Source organism: Henckelia pumila, chromosome 3, assembly GCF_033568475.1.
Source record: "Henckelia pumila isolate YLH828 chromosome 3, ASM3356847v2, whole genome shotgun sequence".
NCBI classification, from domain to species: Eukaryota; Viridiplantae; Streptophyta; class Magnoliopsida; order Lamiales; family Gesneriaceae; genus Henckelia; species Henckelia pumila.
Genome location: NC_133122.1, coordinates 63,944,960 through 63,967,376, shown reverse-complemented (window position 1 = coordinate 63,967,376; position 22,417 = coordinate 63,944,960). Strand labels below are relative to the sequence as shown.

General features: G+C 33.7%; 3 protein-coding genes across 4 annotated transcripts; all 3 read right to left on the bottom strand.

Moving 5' to 3' along the window:
* Positions 1-669: 669 nt before the first annotated feature.
* On the bottom strand, positions 670-8,883 carry LOC140887332 (uncharacterized). 2 transcript variants are annotated; one of them, XM_073294515.1, is made up of 15 exons: positions 8,736-8,883; positions 7,837-8,028; positions 7,621-7,732; positions 7,439-7,549; positions 7,011-7,115; positions 6,457-6,540; positions 6,252-6,367; positions 5,450-5,551; positions 5,236-5,349; positions 5,074-5,130; positions 4,081-4,147; positions 3,882-3,935; positions 3,607-3,681; positions 1,375-1,410; positions 670-1,089 (listed from the first exon to the last, which is right to left on the bottom strand). In XM_073294515.1, the coding sequence occupies exons 2-15, from the start codon at positions 7,854-7,856 to the stop codon at positions 997-999; spliced, it is 1,146 nt and encodes a 381-aa protein (XP_073150616.1). In that variant the 5' UTR covers positions 7,857-8,028; positions 8,736-8,883; the 3' UTR covers positions 670-996. The 2 variants fall into 2 exon arrangements, with proteins under 2 accessions (XP_073150616.1, XP_073150617.1); XM_073294516.1 differs by lacking the exon at positions 8,736-8,883 and adding an exon at positions 8,398-8,648.
* Positions 8,884-9,959: 1,076 nt separating this feature from the next.
* Positions 9,960-13,517, bottom strand: LOC140891365 (exosome complex component RRP41-like). Its single transcript, XM_073299824.1, has 8 exons — positions 13,291-13,517; positions 12,993-13,189; positions 12,489-12,567; positions 11,779-11,881; positions 11,532-11,652; positions 11,070-11,158; positions 10,581-10,730; positions 9,960-10,501 (listed from the first exon to the last, which is right to left on the bottom strand). The coding sequence occupies exons 2-8, from the start codon at positions 13,129-13,131 to the stop codon at positions 10,412-10,414; spliced, it is 771 nt and encodes a 256-aa protein (XP_073155925.1). The 5' UTR covers positions 13,132-13,189; positions 13,291-13,517; the 3' UTR covers positions 9,960-10,411.
* A 4,228-nt stretch (positions 13,518-17,745) lies between these two features.
* On the bottom strand, positions 17,746-18,396 carry LOC140892330 (histone H2B.2-like). Its single transcript, XM_073301180.1, has one exon. It carries the CDS (start codon positions 18,394-18,396, stop codon positions 17,746-17,748), a length of 651 nt encoding a protein of 216 aa, XP_073157281.1.
* Between the last annotated feature and the right edge of the window lie 4,021 nt (positions 18,397-22,417).

The following is a 22,417-nucleotide window of genomic DNA, read 5'->3' as shown; positions in this document are numbered from 1 at the left end:
CCTTTCAATAAAGTTTTAAAATTTATTAACGAGAGTTTAATGATTTATAACCGATATAAGAAAGAAGTACGAGCAACTTTTATCATCACATCATTATACCGAAACTATGGAACAAAATACCGATTGAAGTAGCACGGGGTCCGTGGTAATGCTTGCTGCACCGGTCTAGTTTTAGCATCGCAAGCATGTGGGATCCATGCTTCGAGCCATATGCATGTTGTAGCCCCGTGATCTCTCCTCCATGGAAGTGACTCAAGTCCATTTGCGCTGTTTCTTGAGTTGGCCGGAATAACCCCAGACCGTGCGCATGTATTCATGGATACGCCACATGTGGGTGCTAAAACTTGGTGTAATGTGTTTTCGGTATGCATGTGTGTGTCCTTTGTGGATCAGTAGGCTGAATCGATAAACTTTTCACGATGGGATCTAACTATAGACAAAACAGTAACGGTGTATTGTGAGCATTGAAATGCTAAACATTTAAATTTAATCAGAATATAACATTCAATAGAAAAATGCAATTTGAGATCAGTAATAAATTCAAAAGATCCACCCAAAGTCATATGCCAAGTTACGGGTTACCTTATACAGATTTTAAGTTATTACAATGAACATAATCAATATGAAATCGTCTGCGATTGGATATAGATCTCAAAATTAGGCTGAAGGTATTGTAATGCACTACTTGAACTAAAAATTCTGGCATCTGAATTTGAAGATTTACGTACAAGTATGCAAAAGGAACCAAAAAATGGGGAAAACTAATTAATTATTATGTTCATCTGGGAACACAAAACCTGACTGAAACCGTAACTATTTTCCTAACAAAAAACCTACGGTAGCATCTAACTGCATTTTTTCGCTACTTGTGAACTGAACTGGCATAGATAGAGGCCAAACGCTGCTCGAGCCAATATGAGAACATTGGAAGAAGTAGTGGTAGTAGGAGGATGAACCAAGGAAATGTACAAAGAAAAATCAATATCAGACCATAATTTAACTTTTTTCACGATGTTCAAAGTATGCCTTCTCCGCATTAGCAAGGCGGTCTTGAAACAAAGCCCATTCCTTCTTGCATCTCTCTCGTACCTCCGAAGAAAACAAAATATATCAGCCAAGATATGCAAAATCTATACACCCGAAACCAAAATCAACATGTTTCCTGTGCTTTTTAGACTGCTATATGTCATAGGTTTCAAATGAGCATAAACAACTTTTCAGAAGTTTAAGGATATAGACAAGGTTACATGTGTTACTAACTGACAATCTTAATATGACAGTAGATGAGATATAGTCTTGCTAAGTAACATAGTTAAGAGGAAAATGAAAAAAATAACGCAGACAAAAATGAGTGATTGTTCAGGGTATACATACCCCTTGCCATGGAGCTTCCCCATGATCAGACTTTCCCTGAGCATTTAAGACGAAGATTGGACTTGGTAAAAAAATTTAGCAGAAAATTTAGATCAAAAGAAAAACAAGCAAAAGAGTAATCAGGACAGAAACATGGAATGCAAACAGTAGAACGTATAAAAAGGAAAGAAAACAAAATGTTATGCGTAATATAATTCCATGACCATAATGTCATCTACATTTGTCAAACAAAAACAATAAGGAAGATGTTACAAGATGATTGAGGGATAACATGGTACCTAGGCAAAAGCAATGACATTAGAGTAGAGTAGTGGTGTCAAAACTCAACACAACCCATCAACCCGACACGAGTCGACCCGAAAAATATTGGGTTAGGGTTGGGGATTTTTTGGTTCGGGTCGCACCAAGTTGACCCGAAAGCTAACCCGCAAAATTTAATCGGGTTCGGGTCAACCCGGGTTAACCCGAGATGACCCGAATTTTTTATTATTATGATTTTTATATAAAATTAAGAATGATTTGTTACATTTTATACATTGTAAGTTTGAAAAAATTTTATTGTATATTGTTATTATATCTATTCATCATTTAATGTTTATTTTTGCAATTTTTATTGTTTAAATTAAATTTTTATTTTTTGTAGTAAGTATATTTTAAAATTTCTACAACTACACTTTCAAATTTAAATTATATATAAGCTTAGATTTTGTTATTATGTGATTAAATAAAATATTACTATATTATTGTGTTATGAATTTTTATTTAATTATTTTGTTAAAAAATAAAAATAAAAATAAAAAAAATCGGGTTGATTGGGTTAGTCGGGTTAGCCGGGTTCGTGTTAGGGTTGACCATTTTTGGGTTGGTTCGGATTGAGAAATTTTTAAAAAATATTTTCGTCAACCCGATCCGAACTCACCCAGTCACCCGAAATTGACACCCCTACATCAGAGCGAAAAATTATCAGGAGAAACAACAGAAAAGTTGAAGAAAATACTATCTAACCCGCACCCCCAAAAAAAAAAAGAAGAATACAATTAGTAACTTTCCCATGATGCATTTGATTCGTCAAAAGAGCTTTTTTAAAATCAATGGATGTCACAAGATGATAATAACTATGGAACAAAAAAGGAACATTGTTGCCTGCGTGCTTGAGAATCTGGCTGGATAGATAAATACCGTTCCTCATTCACAAAATCGTGGATGACATGAATTATGAACTTATGGCAAGAAGCCATATGGCACCAAAGGGTTAACGGAAATCAATTGTTTACTATATTCTGGGCAGGCTTCGGAGAATTTGAGGACATTATGTGATGTTTTACATTGAGTCATTGCCATAAACAACCACATTGGAAATCGAATTTTGGATTGAATTAAAGAAATAATGTTGGATTGAATTAAAAGAGATTGGGAGCAAGATGCACCAAGGGAATGAGGGAACATTGTTGCCTGCGTGCTTGAGCATCTGGCTGGATAGATAACTACCGTTCCTCATTCACAAAATAGTGGATGACATGAATTATGAACTTATGACAGGAAGCCATATGGCACCAAAGGGTTAACGGAAATCAATTGTTTACTATATTCTGGGCAGGCTTCGGAGAATTTGAGGACATTATGTGATGTTTTACATTGAGTCATTGCCATAAACAACCACATTGGAAATCGAATTTTGGATTGAATTAAAAGAGATTGGGAGCAAGATGCACCAAGGGAATGAGGGATATTCAAATGAGCAAAAAAATGAAAGGAAAAAAATTCTACTGTAAGGAAAATTTTTTGCCATTAGGAGGAACAAATTACATGGTACGCAATCCTATTGTCATCAAACTGTAACAAAGCCCTAGTATCAAGAATTGATTGAGCACACGAACTAGGACCTCTCTCAGAAAGAGAAATTTTGAGTTTTACAACTAATAATCCAATCGATCACCCTAACAAAAGATGGTCCCTTATCTTTTGTTGATCTTCATCAGAATCAGACAATCCGATAAATAATACCAAGACAGATGAAGATTTAGTCCTTACACCGAACATGACTAAAAGCTGCATGGATGGGCCTTTTGATTTCAATAATCTTATGTGCAAATAAAGTAAAAAAACCTAGGTTACAATCCCTAAGCCCACAACAAAATGAGCACGTGGAGCATGACTAAAGTTCAATGAATCATGAATTCAGAAAACTATGAGAAAATCGTTATGCAGCAAATCCAGCTAGTGATAACTAACCTGACTTCCAAGTGATGGAATAGTTTGGTGTACAATCCACTGTGCATCAACAACCCCGATTTTTTCGTGCGAAGGCTACAGTGGCAAACAGATACTGATGATTAGAAGTACCCCAACTAGTAATAAATAAGTAATATGTATCGAAAACTTGAAATGTCATTCTTTTCCTCTAACATCTCATCAATGTTTTTGAGGCGCACACACTTGTGCATGCCACCATGGAGTTTAGGGGTTGGGGTGGGGAATTGGCATGTGAGAGGGAGAGAGACACTGACTTCCACGCATCTTCTTAATGCAAAGTCCAATCCCCATCCATGAACCAAATCATTCTGCAAGCGAATAATTAAAAAAAGAGTCATTGATGAACAATGGGTCGAAATATAACTCACAAGGAAAGCAACAACTTATTGAAGTCAATATAAGAAGCAACACATGCAAAAAGGAAAACAGGGAAAAACAAAATGAGACAGATACCTGAATCATATGCCAAACACATCTCCAAGCATTACGAGAAAACACGGGAGCCATAATTTCCACAAAGCTGAGCCAAACCAGACAGAGGAGGAAATGATTATTGTGCGCTAGGCAGGAGAGAGGAACAATATTTCAGATTTAACGTAAATATTAAGATTCGTATGTGAGTGTTTATCAAACAATCTAGAAGAAATTAACTCTCAGAAGAACTTTGTAGGTCTACGGTTCCAAACATAGATTTTCTGTATTATAGAACTCTACCACAAGGTCACGAGGGAGGTTCGTTTCTTTGATAGAATAAGAAGAGTATTGGATCTTCGGAAATCAATCTCATAGATGTTTTCCCTAAAGTCAATCAACAAAAATCTTGTTTTGTCTCTTCTTTCTCCTTTTTCTTTTTAATACTTTAAAATTTAAACTGATAATAGAGGCAAAAATTGATGTATGTTTATCTCACTAATTTTTGTCTCTAATCTGTCGAATATCATCTCTAGCCATCTGTCACCAAAAAAAAAAAAGAAAAAGAAAAACAAGTTGATCTGTTCATTATCATTGTCCATCATGATAATCGTTGCCTCTGGTGGACAAATCATGCTCAACAGAAAATGAAAATACAATCTGTATTTATTTGCTCCCTGTTTACCTGAATTTTGGATATGATTTCGAGATTTTAAATATTTAATGTTCATGTTTACAATGAGGGGCGGTGATAAGAAATCAAAGATTATACAGTGGGATAAGATCTAACTTGATAAAGGTTGTCACAAATTATTTTAATCCAATTTCTTGAAAATTACTTGGAGTGATTTTTAGTCTGCCAGTCACTGCCAAACCACAAAATAATGTGCAAGTTGCAGCTTTAAATATTTGTCTTGTGTAGATGCAGAGCTTATGATCAGCCCAACTCCTTATTTTTCAAAACTTTGAAACAACAAATTTAAATATAATGACCCACACAAAATGAAAACCTGTAAATTAGAAAAGAGATTTTACGATGCACATGGAGGCAAATATGGATCACTACACCAGCCTGGTTTCTCCTCTGCATCCCTGCTTATCAATATCAACTCATCTCTTATTTATAACTCGAATTTACAAATGAAATGGGTTTGGCTGGGGGTAGGATGTCTTACTATAGACAGGCAATAAACCTACTTGTGTACTTCTCCATCACCTCTTCTCTTTGTCATTTGCCATGTCAGCCCATTATTGGGCTCGAGACCAGGTTGAGAAATTTCCAAACCATGCTTCTTAACCAGTTCGATATACCTGACACGTAAAGAAGTGCCAAACCAGTTGAGGGGAAATAAACAATATACTAAATAAAACAGATATTGAAAAATATCAGTGGCTAAAAAACAGATATTACTTCTCAGCATTAAAGTGTTCAACTCCAAGATCTTCATCCCAAATGAAAATGTAATCGTAAGCAGCTACAACATCTGGCTGCAAAAATCTCTTTGCATACCACCTACGAAACCAGCAACAAGGGCAAGTCATCAATTGCGGAAAAGAAAATATAAAAAATATAATCACTCACAAATTGAGACCTATGTTCATTTGAAGGATGATACTTTTATTGGAGTTATATTGATATGATATTGAGCATAATGCTCATTGTGGTAGAGGTATTGGTCCTTAAGAAATCAAGTTAAAAATAATAGTTTCTTTGAAGTTTCCAAGCAGTAAACCATCTCCCCCTGAGGTTCATCGATGTGCTATGGGATCCCCAATTACACTGCCCCTATATCAGAATGAAGCCAAAAGGTCAAGCTGTAAACACTTCTATCTTCACTAATTGCCAAAATTTAACCTCAATGTTAAATGATATTTTGGCAATAGCTGATAAGGAAATGGATACTTTTTTACTCTCATTTTCAGTCCACGAGTTAATCACTAATTTGTCTCTTAATTATCATCTTCATTATGCATGGAACGGTCCTGATCCTTGAATTTTTTTCCTTGAGTCTGTCCAGAAGGAACAATCTAATGAAGAATAAATAGTACATGAAATGTTAACAGGTATACGCCCATATGTGCTAGTTTTAGTTTGTGACCGTCACAATCAACTTAAGAAGTTTTCAATCACGAAGCATCATGCCTTCTCAGGTCTTGTTAAGGCATAGAAAATCAAAGATGGTTCATCGCTGATAAGGATAATTGAACATTACCATTTTGTTTGTTTTCTAACACTGACATGTATAGCATCTCGTGACCACTCAAATTGTTCCCATTCACTTGTATGGCCATCATAATGGAAAAGTAAAATCTGAAAATCCTCAGAAAACTACAAAATAAGTAAAATCAATATCAGTGCAATGAAACTTCAAGAAAGAGAATCTGTTTACACGTTACAGAATTATAATCAGTCTTAACCTTTTTCACAGCTGCATCAATATTGTTCTTTTGATTCAAACCAACTGTAAAAGTTACTAGGTACTTTGGCTTCTTTTTCAGATCCTGAAAGTTCCAGAATCCAGATTGTACCATTAAGCAAAGCCCAATCCCATAAACTCCATTTAAAATTCTGTCTAGTATAGCCTTTGGCTGTCCAATATATGCAAAGACTTCTACAATGATGTTTATAAATGATAATGAACATATCCACATAAACACTGAAGCAGACATACTTCACATCTGGGAAAAGATGAAAAGGATTCCAAGCAACCAATAACAATATATCATACGAGCACCGAACCATTATAATGAAGTACTTTCACAATTAGCTCAAAATGACCTACATGAAATAGATGTACACGAATATGAATAATGAATAATGAATAAAATAAAGTATGAATGAGCATGAATGAATCAGATATATCAGTAACATAGTACTGCAAAAAATGATACAGCATAAAGAAAGCATTCTCTAGACATAACCTTTTGTCGGTCCCAGAGCCATAACCATTTCAACATTCTCCAAACCTTACCTTACTTGGGTCACCCCATAATCTTCTCAGATAAAAGTCTGATTCCGAGACTACAATTCCCGGTGGTAAGGACTCCGCACCACGAGGATTTGTAGGAATATGGATCTGAAAGACCAAAAACATGAAAAAAGACAGGTATAATTAACTTATGACGGTAACTCAGATCAAACAAAACCCAACAAATAATCCAGTGTATTAGGTACTGCAATTCCAATAGGGCCACCAATCAGGGCAAATACTTGGAACAAAGTCATTACAGCATTTGGAACAGAGTCAGTACATTCTTTAGCATTCATATCATAAAATACGACGCTCCCGACGCACAGTCTTCAGCATTCATATAAAAAAAGTGCACCACTGATAATTGATTAATAGTGAAAATGATGGAAAATTTTTACAACAGCAACATGCAAGAGAAAAAGCAGTACCTTGGGTGTTAAAGGAGTAGTACCAAGATTTTTGGGAAAACTACGAGTAGCAGAAAAATGATCACCGATCGCTATATCGATAGAAGACTTTAAACTTGAGGGGAGATTAATCTGCCAACAAGAAAGAGAAATCATGATGAACATCCTCCTTAGAGATTAGTTATGAAGGACCTGAGGCATACCTTCGATAAAGAAACTGATGGAAATGAAACACCGACGATATATCCGAGCACCATTCCCATTATGGTTGTTACCACGAGCCGGGAACTACTCGTTGACTTCTTCGCAAACCCACTACACATAGATATTGACGATAATGAAAATAAAAGGTAAGTAAACTACCAGCCTATCAGCAATAACTCACTTTATTTAAATCAAAAGTTGACAGCTTTGCAAACCTGCGATGCGGGGTTCCCATCAGGATAAAGAAAAGCTGCTTTACTCAAAGATCACAGACTAGGAAGAGATCAATTACATGAACAACTCCACGTCGCATCTGCCACTTCCAAAACTTCACACCGCAGGGCACAAAACAACTCTATATTGCATTTGTCACTATCATAAATTCACTCGGTAGTACAAAAAATGCCCTGTAAAAGACAATAAACAGACACTCTTTTAAGAGCAAAACGATCCCTTTGTCACTCAAATGCATCCTCATTGCTCACTTAATTATTCAATAAGATAAGCTTCATTAATTATTCAAAGCAATCAAGACAGCTTTCTTTCTTTGTTTTTGTTTTTGTTTTTTGAAGAAATCAAGACAGCTTTCTTGTGCAACTATAAAGCCAACTGGTACAATCATCATTTTTACACTTACATATCAGACATCTCCATAATAAACAATTAACGTGACATAATTAAAGCAGAAAATCATTCATGTAAGCAACCATCACCATTATTCCTAAACAAAAACTGAAATCACCTCCCCACTCAAAACGAATCAAAGTAGTAAATACCTTATTCAACCACATGTCCAAAACATGGGAAAAAAACAGCGATCAATGCATGTAAAAAAATCATCAGACAGAATGAAAAAAGTAAACAAAAATCATCAATATGAAGCATCAGAATCAAGCTTGCGCTGTTAGTTCACAATCCGAAGATTCCAGATTTAAAAAAATATAAGCACTTATAATTTCACGTCCTCTCTGAAAGATCGATCGTCACAGTCACCAATCGCAAGATATATATATTTTTTGTTTTAAAAAAATTATTATAATAATAATGCAAACAGAACAGTTTTCGAATAATAAAAAAAGATGAGATCAAATCAGCGAATCTTTCCATTTTTCACCTTCCGTCCGCTTTTCAGGAAATTGTTGAGAATCGTTAGCTTATTCTTGATGAATACCTGCTGTCAAACACACCGATCTTTGATGATTTCCCAAATGGTAATGAGGTGTATATGTATGCTACTATTTTATTGGGCTTCAGAAGCTTCAATATCTTAATTCGAGTTAAAAGGTGTTTTCCAATAAAACTCTCATTTTATTCCCTATAATTAATTAGTATCGTGATTTTATTATATTTCATGTATTCCATTACGAAATTATACAGCGCTTGGCCTTTTATCACAAACAAAAGCTTTTTAACTCAATACGTTCTGTTAACTATGATAATGATAATTATTCTACTCGTGTCATTTGTATCGACTTGTAATTCATGATAATCGAGCACGTATTATTTAATCTGAAATATATAAAAAGATGGTAAAAAAAAAGCATGGCATTTTAAAAGGAGGTGTCAGTATCGACTATCGGTTGTACAGAACGTGGTGGAATATGGTGTGGAGAATCGTAAGTGTCAAGTTTTATGTACACATCCATCCTTGTCACGTAATTATTATAAATTTTTTGTTTGAATTTATTAGGTTGACTAGTTGTTATTATTGTTTCTGTTTGAAGTGCATTAATGAATTCGTCTGCATGTTGAATGTTTGACTGAATTATAGTTTCTGTTGCAAACATCTATATTTTATATAATATCTAATATATAATATGTTGAATGAAATATGACATTAATATTTAACTAATATGACATCTGAGAAACGTTATTTAACTTGTAAGTTGTTATAAGTCAAGGTGTACACTATAACGAGTATATTTAACATTTTTTGTTCATCAAATAAGCAATACACAATGATGGAAAAATGTAACACCAAACATATGTTTATTTACCTCTTGTTTTTTTTTTAATCGACATATCTTTTGGGATTTAAATAAAAACATGTAGCCGTGTATCTTAGTTATTTAAAGACATTTTTAGTTTAACCAAAACAAGAGCAAGTGATACATTTTATTTTGCCAAAATTGTTTTTGCATCCAGTTAAGCACAAGGATGTTTTATAATCATTTTTACACTCTATTGTTTTATTTGAAATTAAACAAACAATCAAACCGAAGACACGTTTGATGAATGAATTTAGGTTCCAAATATTTCGATTTTTTTTGGTTGTTTTGGTATTCTGCAATTCAATTTTAATTTAAAATCGATCAAATCAATTTAATTTCATGCAAAATTCAACCACTTGAATCAATCGTATTCTGAATACATAATTTAATTGACAACCAAATCGACCGATTACTAATCAATCGTCGATCGATTAGTGGCGAATTTGGTTCCCCTTGTTCAACTTGTCTTATTTGATCACGTATTATATAATGTTCTACCGTCAAGTCTAAGACTGGAGTCTAGACATCATCTGTACGTTTTGTCTATAATGAAATCCTTCCCTTCTTGGGAGGTTTCTTTGAAAAAAACGGCGAAGAAGGGCTCGGAACAAGAAGGGCTCGGGCTGTTTCTCTCTTGACGATGAAGCTTATCTTCCATTGTCTCATTGACCAACCTTGACCCCTACTCGGCCCAATAATTCGCCAATCTACCATAAGATGGTATAACCCACCTTGTCCTTCAGAACAACCACATATGAAGCTAAAAAAGAAGAAAAACTCGGGTTGATCGACAGAGTTCCTAATCCAGTGTACCAGAAGCAGCATCCTTTAGACAATACCTCATTATCTTCCCTAGCTTGGAGCAAGCATCAAGGCATAACTGCATTGCCTGCACAATGATCGGTACAGAGGCTATGGATTAATCATAGTGACACAGAAAAACCAGTACATCAATATGCTTTTCATACCTCGTGGATCTTTGGTGTCGACCATTCTCCTGTGACAGTCATTTGAGTAACCTCATTACGCGATGGCATAAATGTAATCATTAGAGTGCCATCTCGGTAACTTTCCTCGTCTGAAATGGGGTCGATAAGAAAGTCCTTCCCAAATAATGACTGAACATGAAGAGAGATTATAAAGACTAGTAAAAACACTCATTGACACCACAGAAACAAAAAAAAAAATTTGATGTAATGTGTCCGAGGGCTTGGTTCGATTATTTTCACTTTATTCTGACAAAGACTTGAGATCGTACATGCTCCTTTTATTATAAGGCAACATGAATATTTTCACGGAAAATCATCCAACGATAAAACTTGCATTCTCAGATTGGATTCAAATCCATCAGGAACGAAGAAAATAGCTAGGCACATTATCTGACTAATCAGAATGTATCATGATCCATGCCACATGATATTCCAAGACAATGTAACAAACAAACATGAGATGCATACCACTGATACAGAGGTAACCATGTCATATAACATGATGCCGGCATCTGCTAGAGCAAGACTGGCACACGATATTACTACTGGGAGATCGCCTGCAACAAATCAATGACTCCATAAGCACAAAAGCAGTAAATTTTAATAATCTGAAAGTCACCAGCTTCAAATTGTGATGCAATAAGTTAACATGGTTTGATTGGCTTGGTACACTAGTTCTTTTTCCAATGAAGCTCATGAAACCACAATCTTGATGTACCAATAGCAACTTCTTAAGTATTTGTATACCACTTCAAAAAAATTCACAGATTAAAAGCCTGGGCAAGATTTAACAAATGTATAAGCTGTCACGGGTAAAGACATGCACATTCCTAGAAAATGAACTACCAATTTAGATTTTGATGCCTATAATTTTAATACATAAATAACAATCGCAAGGCCCAATCGTAACAGAAACTTAAACTAACTTACTTCCTCCGGATTCCAAGACCAACGCAAAAACATCAACAGTTGTCTTGGGGAAAGATTTCAGTATAATAGCACCCTCGAGAGCTTTGTGGAGTGTTGACGACAGATCTTTAGTCTCATGTGCCTGACAAACATAGGGTGAATTGTGAAAAACTAATAAAGAATAATAAAATTTAGATCTAAAATATGCGGAAAATGTTAATCATGGAATATAAGAAAAGTGGAAGATGAGCAGAATATAAAATAGCACCTGGCCACGAATGGGTGTAGCAAAAGTAGTATAGCTGACATTACAATTCAGTCTCCCCATGTCACTGTACAGCATTGCTTTCTTACTTTCTCTAGGGCCAAATCTGGACATGCAAAAACGAATAGGAAAACTTAGGACCAAATCTGAACATTACAATTCAGTCTCCCTTTTTCACTGTACTTCATTGCTTTCTTACTTTCTCTAGGACAAAATCTGAACATGCAAAAACGAATAGGAAAGCTTAGGCACAAATCCACCTTGCACGTATGCAGGAGTGGGTAGAAAATGAAGCATACGTAATGCCTCATTTCGGTAATTCAAGAAACGTAAAACAATTTTCATTATCGACTATGTTATTGATGTGATTTTTATAGATTCCACCAGGAAGAAAAAGGCACAATGAAAAATAGAAGTGTAATATTATTATAGAATTTTCATATGTTTGAGCATAGAAAGGAAACCTATAAAATAAGAGAGAGCAGATATGCAGAGGGAGAGTTTCCTACTTTGATAAAAGAGATCGCAAGGATATTTCAAAGATTTTTCCCAACTCTCTAGATAACATTTTTCCTTCTCTCTAACCAAAATGCCACATGCGTAAATTAGTTTATGCAGAAACATTAATTCTAGCAACAAATATATTTAATGGGGATGGAGGCTGGCATTAAACACAACATGTCATGGAAAATTCTATGAAATCGTGTACTCACACAGATACAATGACCTTTGTGTTTCCAAACTCTGCATAAGCAGACCCCGAGGCAGAACTCACCGCACCGGTCCTTAGAACTGCAGAATTCGAACCAAAATATGATGCAATTTTTAAGTCCGCGCAGTAATCTTAAATCTATACTAGCACCCAGCAAGGGAGAGAGAAAAAATATCAGTTCGAATTTATAACTACATATAAGTTCGTCAGCGAACAATTGGACATGACGTAAAAATTCAAAACCATCCCAAAACGGTAATATGTCAGTTAAAACATCGATATTCAGACTGTTAAAATGTCAAAACACAAGATACAAAGAGCGAAGATTTAACAATTATCAACAACAAAAGAACCAAATAGCAACACAAGCTACGAACAACTCACTAGCGCACCCCTTAAAACTAATCCAAAATGAAACTCACGCATACACAGACGACATGCCAACACAGACAGACGAGCATTTACCACTTTTTACATCTAGAGAGCATGTATATCTAACACTTACATGCAGGGCGGCACTGGTGGATGCGGCGGCCGTCGGAACGTACCCAATCAGAACCCGCGATATTCAAGGTCTTCTTCTTCCTAAAATTCGTCAGCGACGGCGAATACGTCACCGCCGTAGAGCTTGGCTTTCCTGACATGCCTACTTTCTCCAAGTTCCTTGGTAGTATGAGAACAATGCACAATTACGATTTCTCCCTGTAAAACTCCCGCTACGTCATTTCTATCCATAACATCAAATCAAATGCTACAAACTTAATTTATTCAAAAAAAAAAATGCTACTAACTCAAAATCCTACCTTCTTCCGTGGGCTTCAACTCAAATCTCCGCTCCTGATTGGGCGACGATGCTCGGCTACACTCAAATTATCTGCCAACAAGCTCCATTGTTCAATGAATCATTTGGGTCTCGATTACTTGTGTAAGCTGTCGCATGGAATTGAAACTGATGTGGATTTAATTTTCGCATTTTAGGGTTTGGGGAGAAGCGGATTAGTTGTAATTGAGAATTGGGCTAATTGGGCCTATCTATCTACCTTTCGGATTATTGTCTTTTTTACCCAATTCATCAGCATATATTTCATCTGTAGATGAGAAAATCGCAAAAAGATAATATGATACCGAAATTACAAATTTCTTTGTATCTATATTATATATCAAGAAAGAACATTTGTAATTGACTTTTTTCCTCAACCTCAAAATTGCAAAAAAAAAAATCATATAAAAATGTCAAATTACAAAAAATACATATCATAGTAAAATCAAACATTTTTTTAAAAAAACAAATTTACGTTATATTATATACACACAACACATTATATTTATATATTACGTTGCACACATAATATATGTGCGTCACAGCTAGTCAAAATTATGTCTCATCTCATCTCGTTTAAAGACAAAATAAAGTGCAATATTGAAAACTATAGTTTGGAATAACTTGATACCTGAGCAAAATAGCAATTTTGTGAGAATTAGATTCCAAAACATCGCTTAAAAAAGGTAAAGGAAAAGAAAAAAAAATAAAATAAAATAAAAGAGGACCACTTACTCGATCTTCACAAGACAAGAATATTTAAATCAAAACCAAGCTCTTTTTTCCCCACATTCACAGCTTTAGCTTTATTGAGTTCCTCATAAGAACAATAAACGAATTGTATGATGATATAATAAAATATTATAGTTCATAATTTCGAATTCTTAGAAAGTGATATTTTAGAGTAGAGATAATTGTTATAATTAGTTAAGGTGCATCTAATTTAAATCCATTTTACAGCCAACGTGTAAGGTTAATTATACATGTATATGTTTTTTTTTTTATGAATTTATATTATGTGTCTTTCAAATCCACCTTTTGATTAGTTCATATAAATATAATTATATTACGACTGATTTGAAATATATCAAGGAAGCGGGTAATTATTTTAAACCAATTTTAAAATACATTTTCAAATCAAATCTCATTATTTAAATAAAATACATCGAACACAAACTTTACGCGCGTATTGACTTCTGTTTGATGTCTCATATATATGTATATATATCCAATTCCAACCAATATAGTATACATATATATATATATACTATATACACATGATTTAGATATTTAATAGTTTTTTTTAAACTAGATATTTAATAGTTATAAATTTATAATAACCATTTTTGGACGTAAATTTTTTTTTTCCTTTGTGGGGCTGACAAATAATAATGTATACTATATAATTAAATATGAAAATTTTAAAATAATTACTTTTGATTTAATTTCCAAAGCATACTAACTCATAATATAGAAAAGTTATTAAAACGTAAAATCATTTTAATTAATAATAAATCCGAACAAAATGTATGTCAACATTTGAAATAATTTATAGCCTTTGTTCACCAGTGTTTTACATATAAATTAATAATCTTTTCAATTTTTAACCATCTTTAGTTTTTATTAACTATTCAAAAATCAATTATATATATATAAAGCAACTCAAAAAAACGTAGCTAGCTAGCAACGTACTCTTTCATGCAACACGTACAAAAAAACTATTATATATATCCTCAACTTTTACATACGCCATCATCCTCAAATGGAACCACCCCCGGCGCCTCCACCGCAGCCACGGCGTTGGCCTAAGATTTGGCCCCTACAATCATCAACACAGGAACAGCCACAGCCACGGTGTTGGCCGAAGATGCCGTACTCACAACAACAACAACAACAACAACGATGCTGGTCGAACATTAATATGTCGTCCGTAGTACTCATGATGAAGATACCGACACTGCAATGGTGTGGGGAGAAGAAGAATATGGAGTCCAAGCAAAAGGCATGTATCGCCATCGTTACTGTGCTCTCCATAATCTTCATCTGTCTAGTAGCCACAATCATATGGCTCTCATTTCTACCCAAATACTTGGGATTCTCGATAGAGCAGGGGTGGATCTCCGGCTACAGCTTCGCCAACGACACGCTGAACGCCAAATTCCACTTCGTGCTCCGAGCCGACAATCCCAGCAGCGGGTTCGCGGTGTATTACAAGGGAGTGACGGGTTCGTTGTCGTACAAGGACGCGACGCTGTGCGATAACAGCACCGTCCCTCCGTTCCACCAGCCGAACAGAAACATCACGGTTGTGGGGTTTGATCTGGTGGCGAAAGATGTCCGAGTAAACGGGACCGTGGCTCAGGATTTGAATGCAAAGGCATTGGATCTAAGATTGTGGTCGAAGATGATGATGAAGTTCGGGGGTTTCAGGATCCATCGAGGGCTTACTCTTCATTGCAAGGGTTTGAAGGTTCCATTTTCTTCGTCTAAAGGCTTTGTCAAGGTTGCTTGCCACAAACATGTACTTGACGGTAACGTCGATGCTACCCTACCCCATGGGTAACGTCCAGCCATTTTATGATATGCTATGTTGTTATATAATGCATTTGAAATTTCAAATAATAATAATAATAATAATAATAATTTTTTTTTGTCCATTAAATTATCTGTTCTTTGGTTTAATTTGATTTCATTAATTTTTTAAATTTTGATTTTGATGCATTAAATTTAATTTTCGGTTATTTTGATCTAATTTGCTGACATGACGGCTTGACAAGTAAATATTTTTTCTAAGTCACGTGAAATTAGAAGTAAGCGTATCAAAACCAAATTTTAAAAACTTAGTGCACAAAATCCCAAAATTGAATAAGTTAATGAATCAAAAAACCTATTTTCTCACGACAAAACTAAGAGAGAGTTTTTTCAAATAAAATGCAAGCATAATTATTTAGTTTTTTCAAGTAAAATATAACCATAATTTTGTTCTTAACGTACATTATTCATGGCGCATATACAATTTTCCAATTGAATATATATATATATATATATATATATATATTATAATGTAATAAAAAATAAATAAAAAATGATAGTTAAAATTGTATTGGATTTGATTGATAGATTATGGTTTATTTGATTTGATTGATTAAATTTTATATAAAAATGTTAAATGCATATTTTGTCCTTTTAACAGTAAATAAAATAAAAATTATATTATTTATAAGGGGTAATATAATAATTTGAATTCAATGATTTGATTGATGTGAGATAAATAATTAATGATTTGATTTATGTAAAATAAATAGTTAATATATAGATAAATAATATGATGAGAAGAACGTGGGATGAGATGAGATGAATTATACATATATTAATAATACCGTGAACAGAACGGTGCCTAAAAATATTTATTGTTCGCTTAAAAGTAACTTGTTTTTGAAATTTCATCTAAAATTTATTTGTAGTTTTGTTTATATGTATAATATTCGTCTTTTAATTTTCCACCACGATATATGAAAACCATTTTGAAAATTTATTTATATTTCGTTACTTATGTTCATCTTTTAATGTTTACCTTTTAATACATCAATGAGATTTTTAAATTAATTCAATGTTTAAATCTGGTTTGTGGTTAAAAAATATATATTGTAAGCTTTAATGTTAGATATTTTGTTTTGTCTTCACGTTAAAATTTTGACCATGTCGTAAGCAATTGAGTGCTAAATATATAGTTTATTTCATATGTTATATATATATACTAAAAGTGTCACCCCTACTTCAGATCCGGGGCTTAGACCACACCAGTCACAGCCACAAACAAATCTGAGTATTGTCATTGTCAAACTACCTAATAAACTATTTAGATAATGTTTGAAAGATCTTTTACAATCAACTTTTTTTTTAATAAAATTTTGAGATTTTGTAAAATTTAATTAATAAAAAGCTGAGAAATATTTTCTAAAAGCTCTCTCAAACACTACCTTAAAATAGCAAAGACGAAACGACTCACAATTTTTTTATTGAATTTGAAAAGAGAAATCGACAATAGAGCCAAATTCACGACTTAGGCTTGAAAATACAGTCGCAGAATCACTCGACAATGTACATACTAAAATCGACAACGCGTTGAATTAATTTACTAAAGTTAATATAATTTATAAAATTAAATTATCAACCAACTATAATAATATCATAAAATCATCAATTTCGTATTCAAATTCAAGAGAAAATATGTCACCGTCCTTGAAGCGTTCCCATTATCTAGTGATTCATTAGTAGAGATACCACTCTCTTTCGATATATTACAAAAAAATTATAGAGACCGTGAGTAATATCTTCGAGCTACCATGCAAAAAAAAAAAAGAAGAAGAAGATAAAATTAAATAAAAGGAAACATACTAAGGACCTAGCTTAGCTAGCTAGTTTTTATAAATAATAATTACTTGGGACGATATGAAACATAATTTGTGACCGCTTTTGTCCCCTCGGAGATTGCATGCTTCCCCAACTCCCCCGGCAGCACCAGCTTCACGGCCCCCTGGATCTCCCTCGACGACATCGTCCGCCGCCGTGAGTATTTCTGAAGCACCGCCGCCGCCTCCGCCAACCTCTCGAACATATCCGACATCATGTTGTTTATGATGGTCATGGCCTTGGACGAAATCCCCATTTCCGGATGCACCTGTTTCATCACCTTAAACAGGTAAGTCTTGTACCCTCCAAGCCCCTCTCCGGCCGCGCGGCCTCTCCTCCGCCGCCGCTGCTGCTTCATTTTCTCTCCGCCCCCGGCGGGTTTTCTCTTCGTTCCTTTCTGCGGCGGCGTGGGTAAGACTTCCGGCTCGGAGGCTGGCTGCGTTTCGTCTTCGTCGGCCGGCGGTTTTTCTTGGACGGGAATTGTTTTTCGTGCGGAGGATTTGGGAGGCAGAATGTCCACATTTTTGTGGAACTTCTCTTTGCTGGAACTGGAAACTATCTCCATTTTATCCTCCTCTCCCTTCCCTCGCGGCGTAACCAACACTTCCATTGTTTCCTCCACCACTTTCTTGGCCGTCACCACCGCCCTCTTCGCCGCCTGTTTCTTGGGTGCCATTCTTTTTTATCCTTTTGTTGTATTTTCTCAAGAGTGGAATGTTTAGTTAAGTCCAAGTTTGTAGCCAATCTTTTCACAGTTTTATTTATTATTAAAACTTTTTTTCAAAAGAATTCATGCTGTGGAGGATATGCCACGTGGATACAAATGTCGTGGTATTTGGAATTCATGCCACGTGGTTAAAAGATGAAAACTCTGGAAGGTGAAAATCCTCAGAGTCCCTCTGTCCAAATAAAATAAATGGTTTCGGGAATATAAATGGTGCAAATTGCTCAAAAATTCTTAATGCAAATATATTTTGCTCTGCAATTTTTAGCCATTTTTTTGTACGATAATTTTTGTTAATTTGTACCACATCTTGTATGGTTTTGTACCACATCTTGTATTGTTTTGTATCATATTTAATGACTAAAGACTTCAAAGCAAAATATGTTTGTATTTGGGGATTTTTGAGCAAATTGCCCATATAAATTTGAATGGGAAATAATGGACATAACATTAAGTAACAATTTTTTTTATTAATTAAATACACAAGGATTGAAATGAACCACAAAGCATGACAAACCCTGCAGATGTATTTATAGGGGTGGAATCAAGACATTGTGCAAGTGACTAGGAGAAATTTTATGTATATTTTTTCCTAGGAGTAACGTTTTAAATCTTGTACTCAAACATATGTTTGCATTTAGTTTCTGTCAAAATATATATATATATATATATGTTTGAACACTCTGTTTCACACAAAATATTTTTGCATTTCCTAGACTCACAATTCTACGGATAAAAATCAGTATAAAACATTGAAAATGATACTAATATATGATATTTGTACTAATTGGTTTAGATTTGATACAAAAGATAAAATTTTGGATACAAATTTTGAACAACTTTATTTATATCAATATTAGATATTAGTATCATATTCTTAATATTTTGTATGATCGTTCAAAAAAAAAGACAAATATGAAATTGATATCAATATTTGCATACATATTTGAGTGCTCAAAAAACATATATTAATATCAAATTTGAAACAATTTATGCTCAAATATCATGAATTAATATTGGATAAAAAAGCTCAAATATATATATTTTTTCTATCACGAATTAATACGGGATAAAAGAGCTCAAATATATATTTGCATTCTAACCGAATGCAAATTACGTTTGACCGAGGATTTAAAGCAAATTACGAAATTTTACGATTTAATTAATGTAAACTGAAATATATTGGAGAGGTTTTAGAATTATTCAATTTAAAAGGATTATTAAACTGAAAATTAAATAACTCTGCCCAAGACCCATGCATTGGGCTTTGGATCGTTGCAGCTAAGAGCCTAAGACTGATCGAGAAGGCACAATACAAGCTTCTAGCATCTAGGATATTAATATTTTGTGGCACATGTAACCAAGTCGTGGGCCATTATGTTGTGATTATGGGAATTAACCCGCCAACGGGAGAAAATAAAGGGAAAGAAATAATCATGGAGAACTAAACGATCGCCCCCACATCAAATCCACCGACAATTGCAGATTTTGAATCTTTTAACTCTATTAATATGGGCTGGTTAAAAAAATAGGACTATCTTGGGTATTATTTAAAAAATAAGGATCTTAACTTTTTTTTTTTCAGAAAAAGGGAGTTAACTCTCTTAACCTAAAACTAAACCAATTACCTTAATTAGTTAATTAAGAATCTGTCATCTTCTTCTCAAATTTTGTTGCACGCTTGTTCTCAAAATCCAAAAATGAATCAACCAAAAAATAAAATGATAGACCATGGACGAGCTTGTTCTCAAATCCGAAAATGGATCAACCAAACAATAAAATGGCAGACCATGGACGGGATTTGCAGAGCAGAATTTCTGTCTGCCCAAATGAATTCTGGGTCTGCCATGGTCTACCTTGTTGTCAGACCATGGTCTACCCAGAATTCTGGGTAAACCATGGTTTGCCCAAAAAAATTATGGGTTTTCCATGGTCTGCCTTGGGACCATAGTAGATCCAGAATTGTGAAGAGTTCTAGGTCTGCATGGTCATGCTATGATCTACCCATAGTCTACCCCACCCAAAACTCTTCACAATTCTGGGTTTGCTATGGTCTACCCACATGGCAGACCCAGAACTCTTCACAATTCTGGGTTTGCTATGGTCTACCCAAACAGACCCAAAATTGTGAAGAGTTTTGGGTCTGCCATGGTCTAACATGGTCTACCCACTGGGTAGACCATACTAGACCCAAAATTATCTTGGGTAGACCATGAATATTTATTGGTTGATCATGTATTGTATTTATTTTTATTTTTATATTTTGAAGGGATATTGTATTTATTTTCAAAAACATGTAAATATAACATAATCGTTAAATCATTTGATTTTTATATTAAAGTATGTATAGTCATATAACATAATTGTGAATATTAATCGATTAATATGTTACAATATGTATAATCATATAACATAGTCATGAAATCAGTTGATTCATATGTTACAATATGTATATCGTATAACATAATCGTGAAATTAGTCAAATTATATGTTACAATATGTATAATCATATAACATAATAGTGAAATCGGTTGATTCTTATATTAAAATGTGTATAATCATATAATATAATCATGAAATTAGTTGATTGATATGTTACAATATGTATAATCATATAACATAATCGTGAAATCAGTCGATTAATATGTTACAACATGTATAATCATATAGCATAATCGTGAAATCAGTTTATTCTTATATTTAAATATGTATAATCAAACAACATAATAGAGAAATCGGTTGATTCTTATATTAAAATGTGTATAATCATATAATATAATCATGAAATTAGATTATTGATATGTTACAATATGTATAATCATATAACATAATCGTAAAATTAGTCGATTAATATGTTACAACATGTATAATCATACAACATAATCGTGAAAATAACAGATATGTATGTTATAAATTGTGGATTCATATGTTAAAATATATAAGATTATAGAACATACTTGTCAAATTATGGATTCATATTTGTGAAATTAGTCGATTAATATGTTACAACATGTATAATCATACAACATAATCGTGAAAATAATGGATATATATTTTATAAATTATGGATTCATATATTAAAATATATAAGATTATATAACATACTTGTCAAATTATGAATTCATATTTTAAAAACATGTACGATTATAGAACATATTTGTAAAATTAACAGATTCATATTGTAAAATATGTACGAATATATGTTAACATGCTTGTGATATTAACAGATTCATATGTTAAAACAAATATGATTTTCAAACATACATGTGAAATTCGCTGATTCATACGTTAAAATATACGAATATAAAACATACTCATGAAATTAGTGGATAAATTGTTAAAACATGTACAATTATCAATGAACATTAGACAAAATTGTGTAATTACGTGTCAAAATTATGTAATTATCGGTAAACTTATGAAATTAGTGGATTCAGATGTTAAAATGCTTATGATTATAGAACAAACTTGTAAAATTAGTGGATCCATATGTTGAAACATGTACGATTATATGTCAACATTGGTCAAAATTATGTTAATATTGGTCAAACTTGTGAAATTAGTAGCGAAAAAATTATTTGTCTACCTAATTTTTTTGACAAACAGAGCAGTTAAAAATATAAATAAATGTGTTACAAATAAACATGTATTATGAAATTGATAATCAGCCTATCCATTGTGTTTCGCATCCCGAATTTAATGAAACCTGATTTTTCTAACCTTATATTTTTCGCGGCGCGCTTTAGGATATGTTGATGTTTGCAGCGCGCGGCGCGCTGCGAAAACATTGTGTCTAGCCAGACCACAAGACCAAATGTTTGGGTCTGACAAATTTTGGTCAGACCCAAACACTTGTTTGGGCTGCGTAAAGTTTATTTCCACAACGTGGTTGGATCTTGGTCAGACCACAATCACATGTAATTTTGGTCAGACCCAAACACTTGTGTTTGTGGTGTGACCAAGACCCAACGTT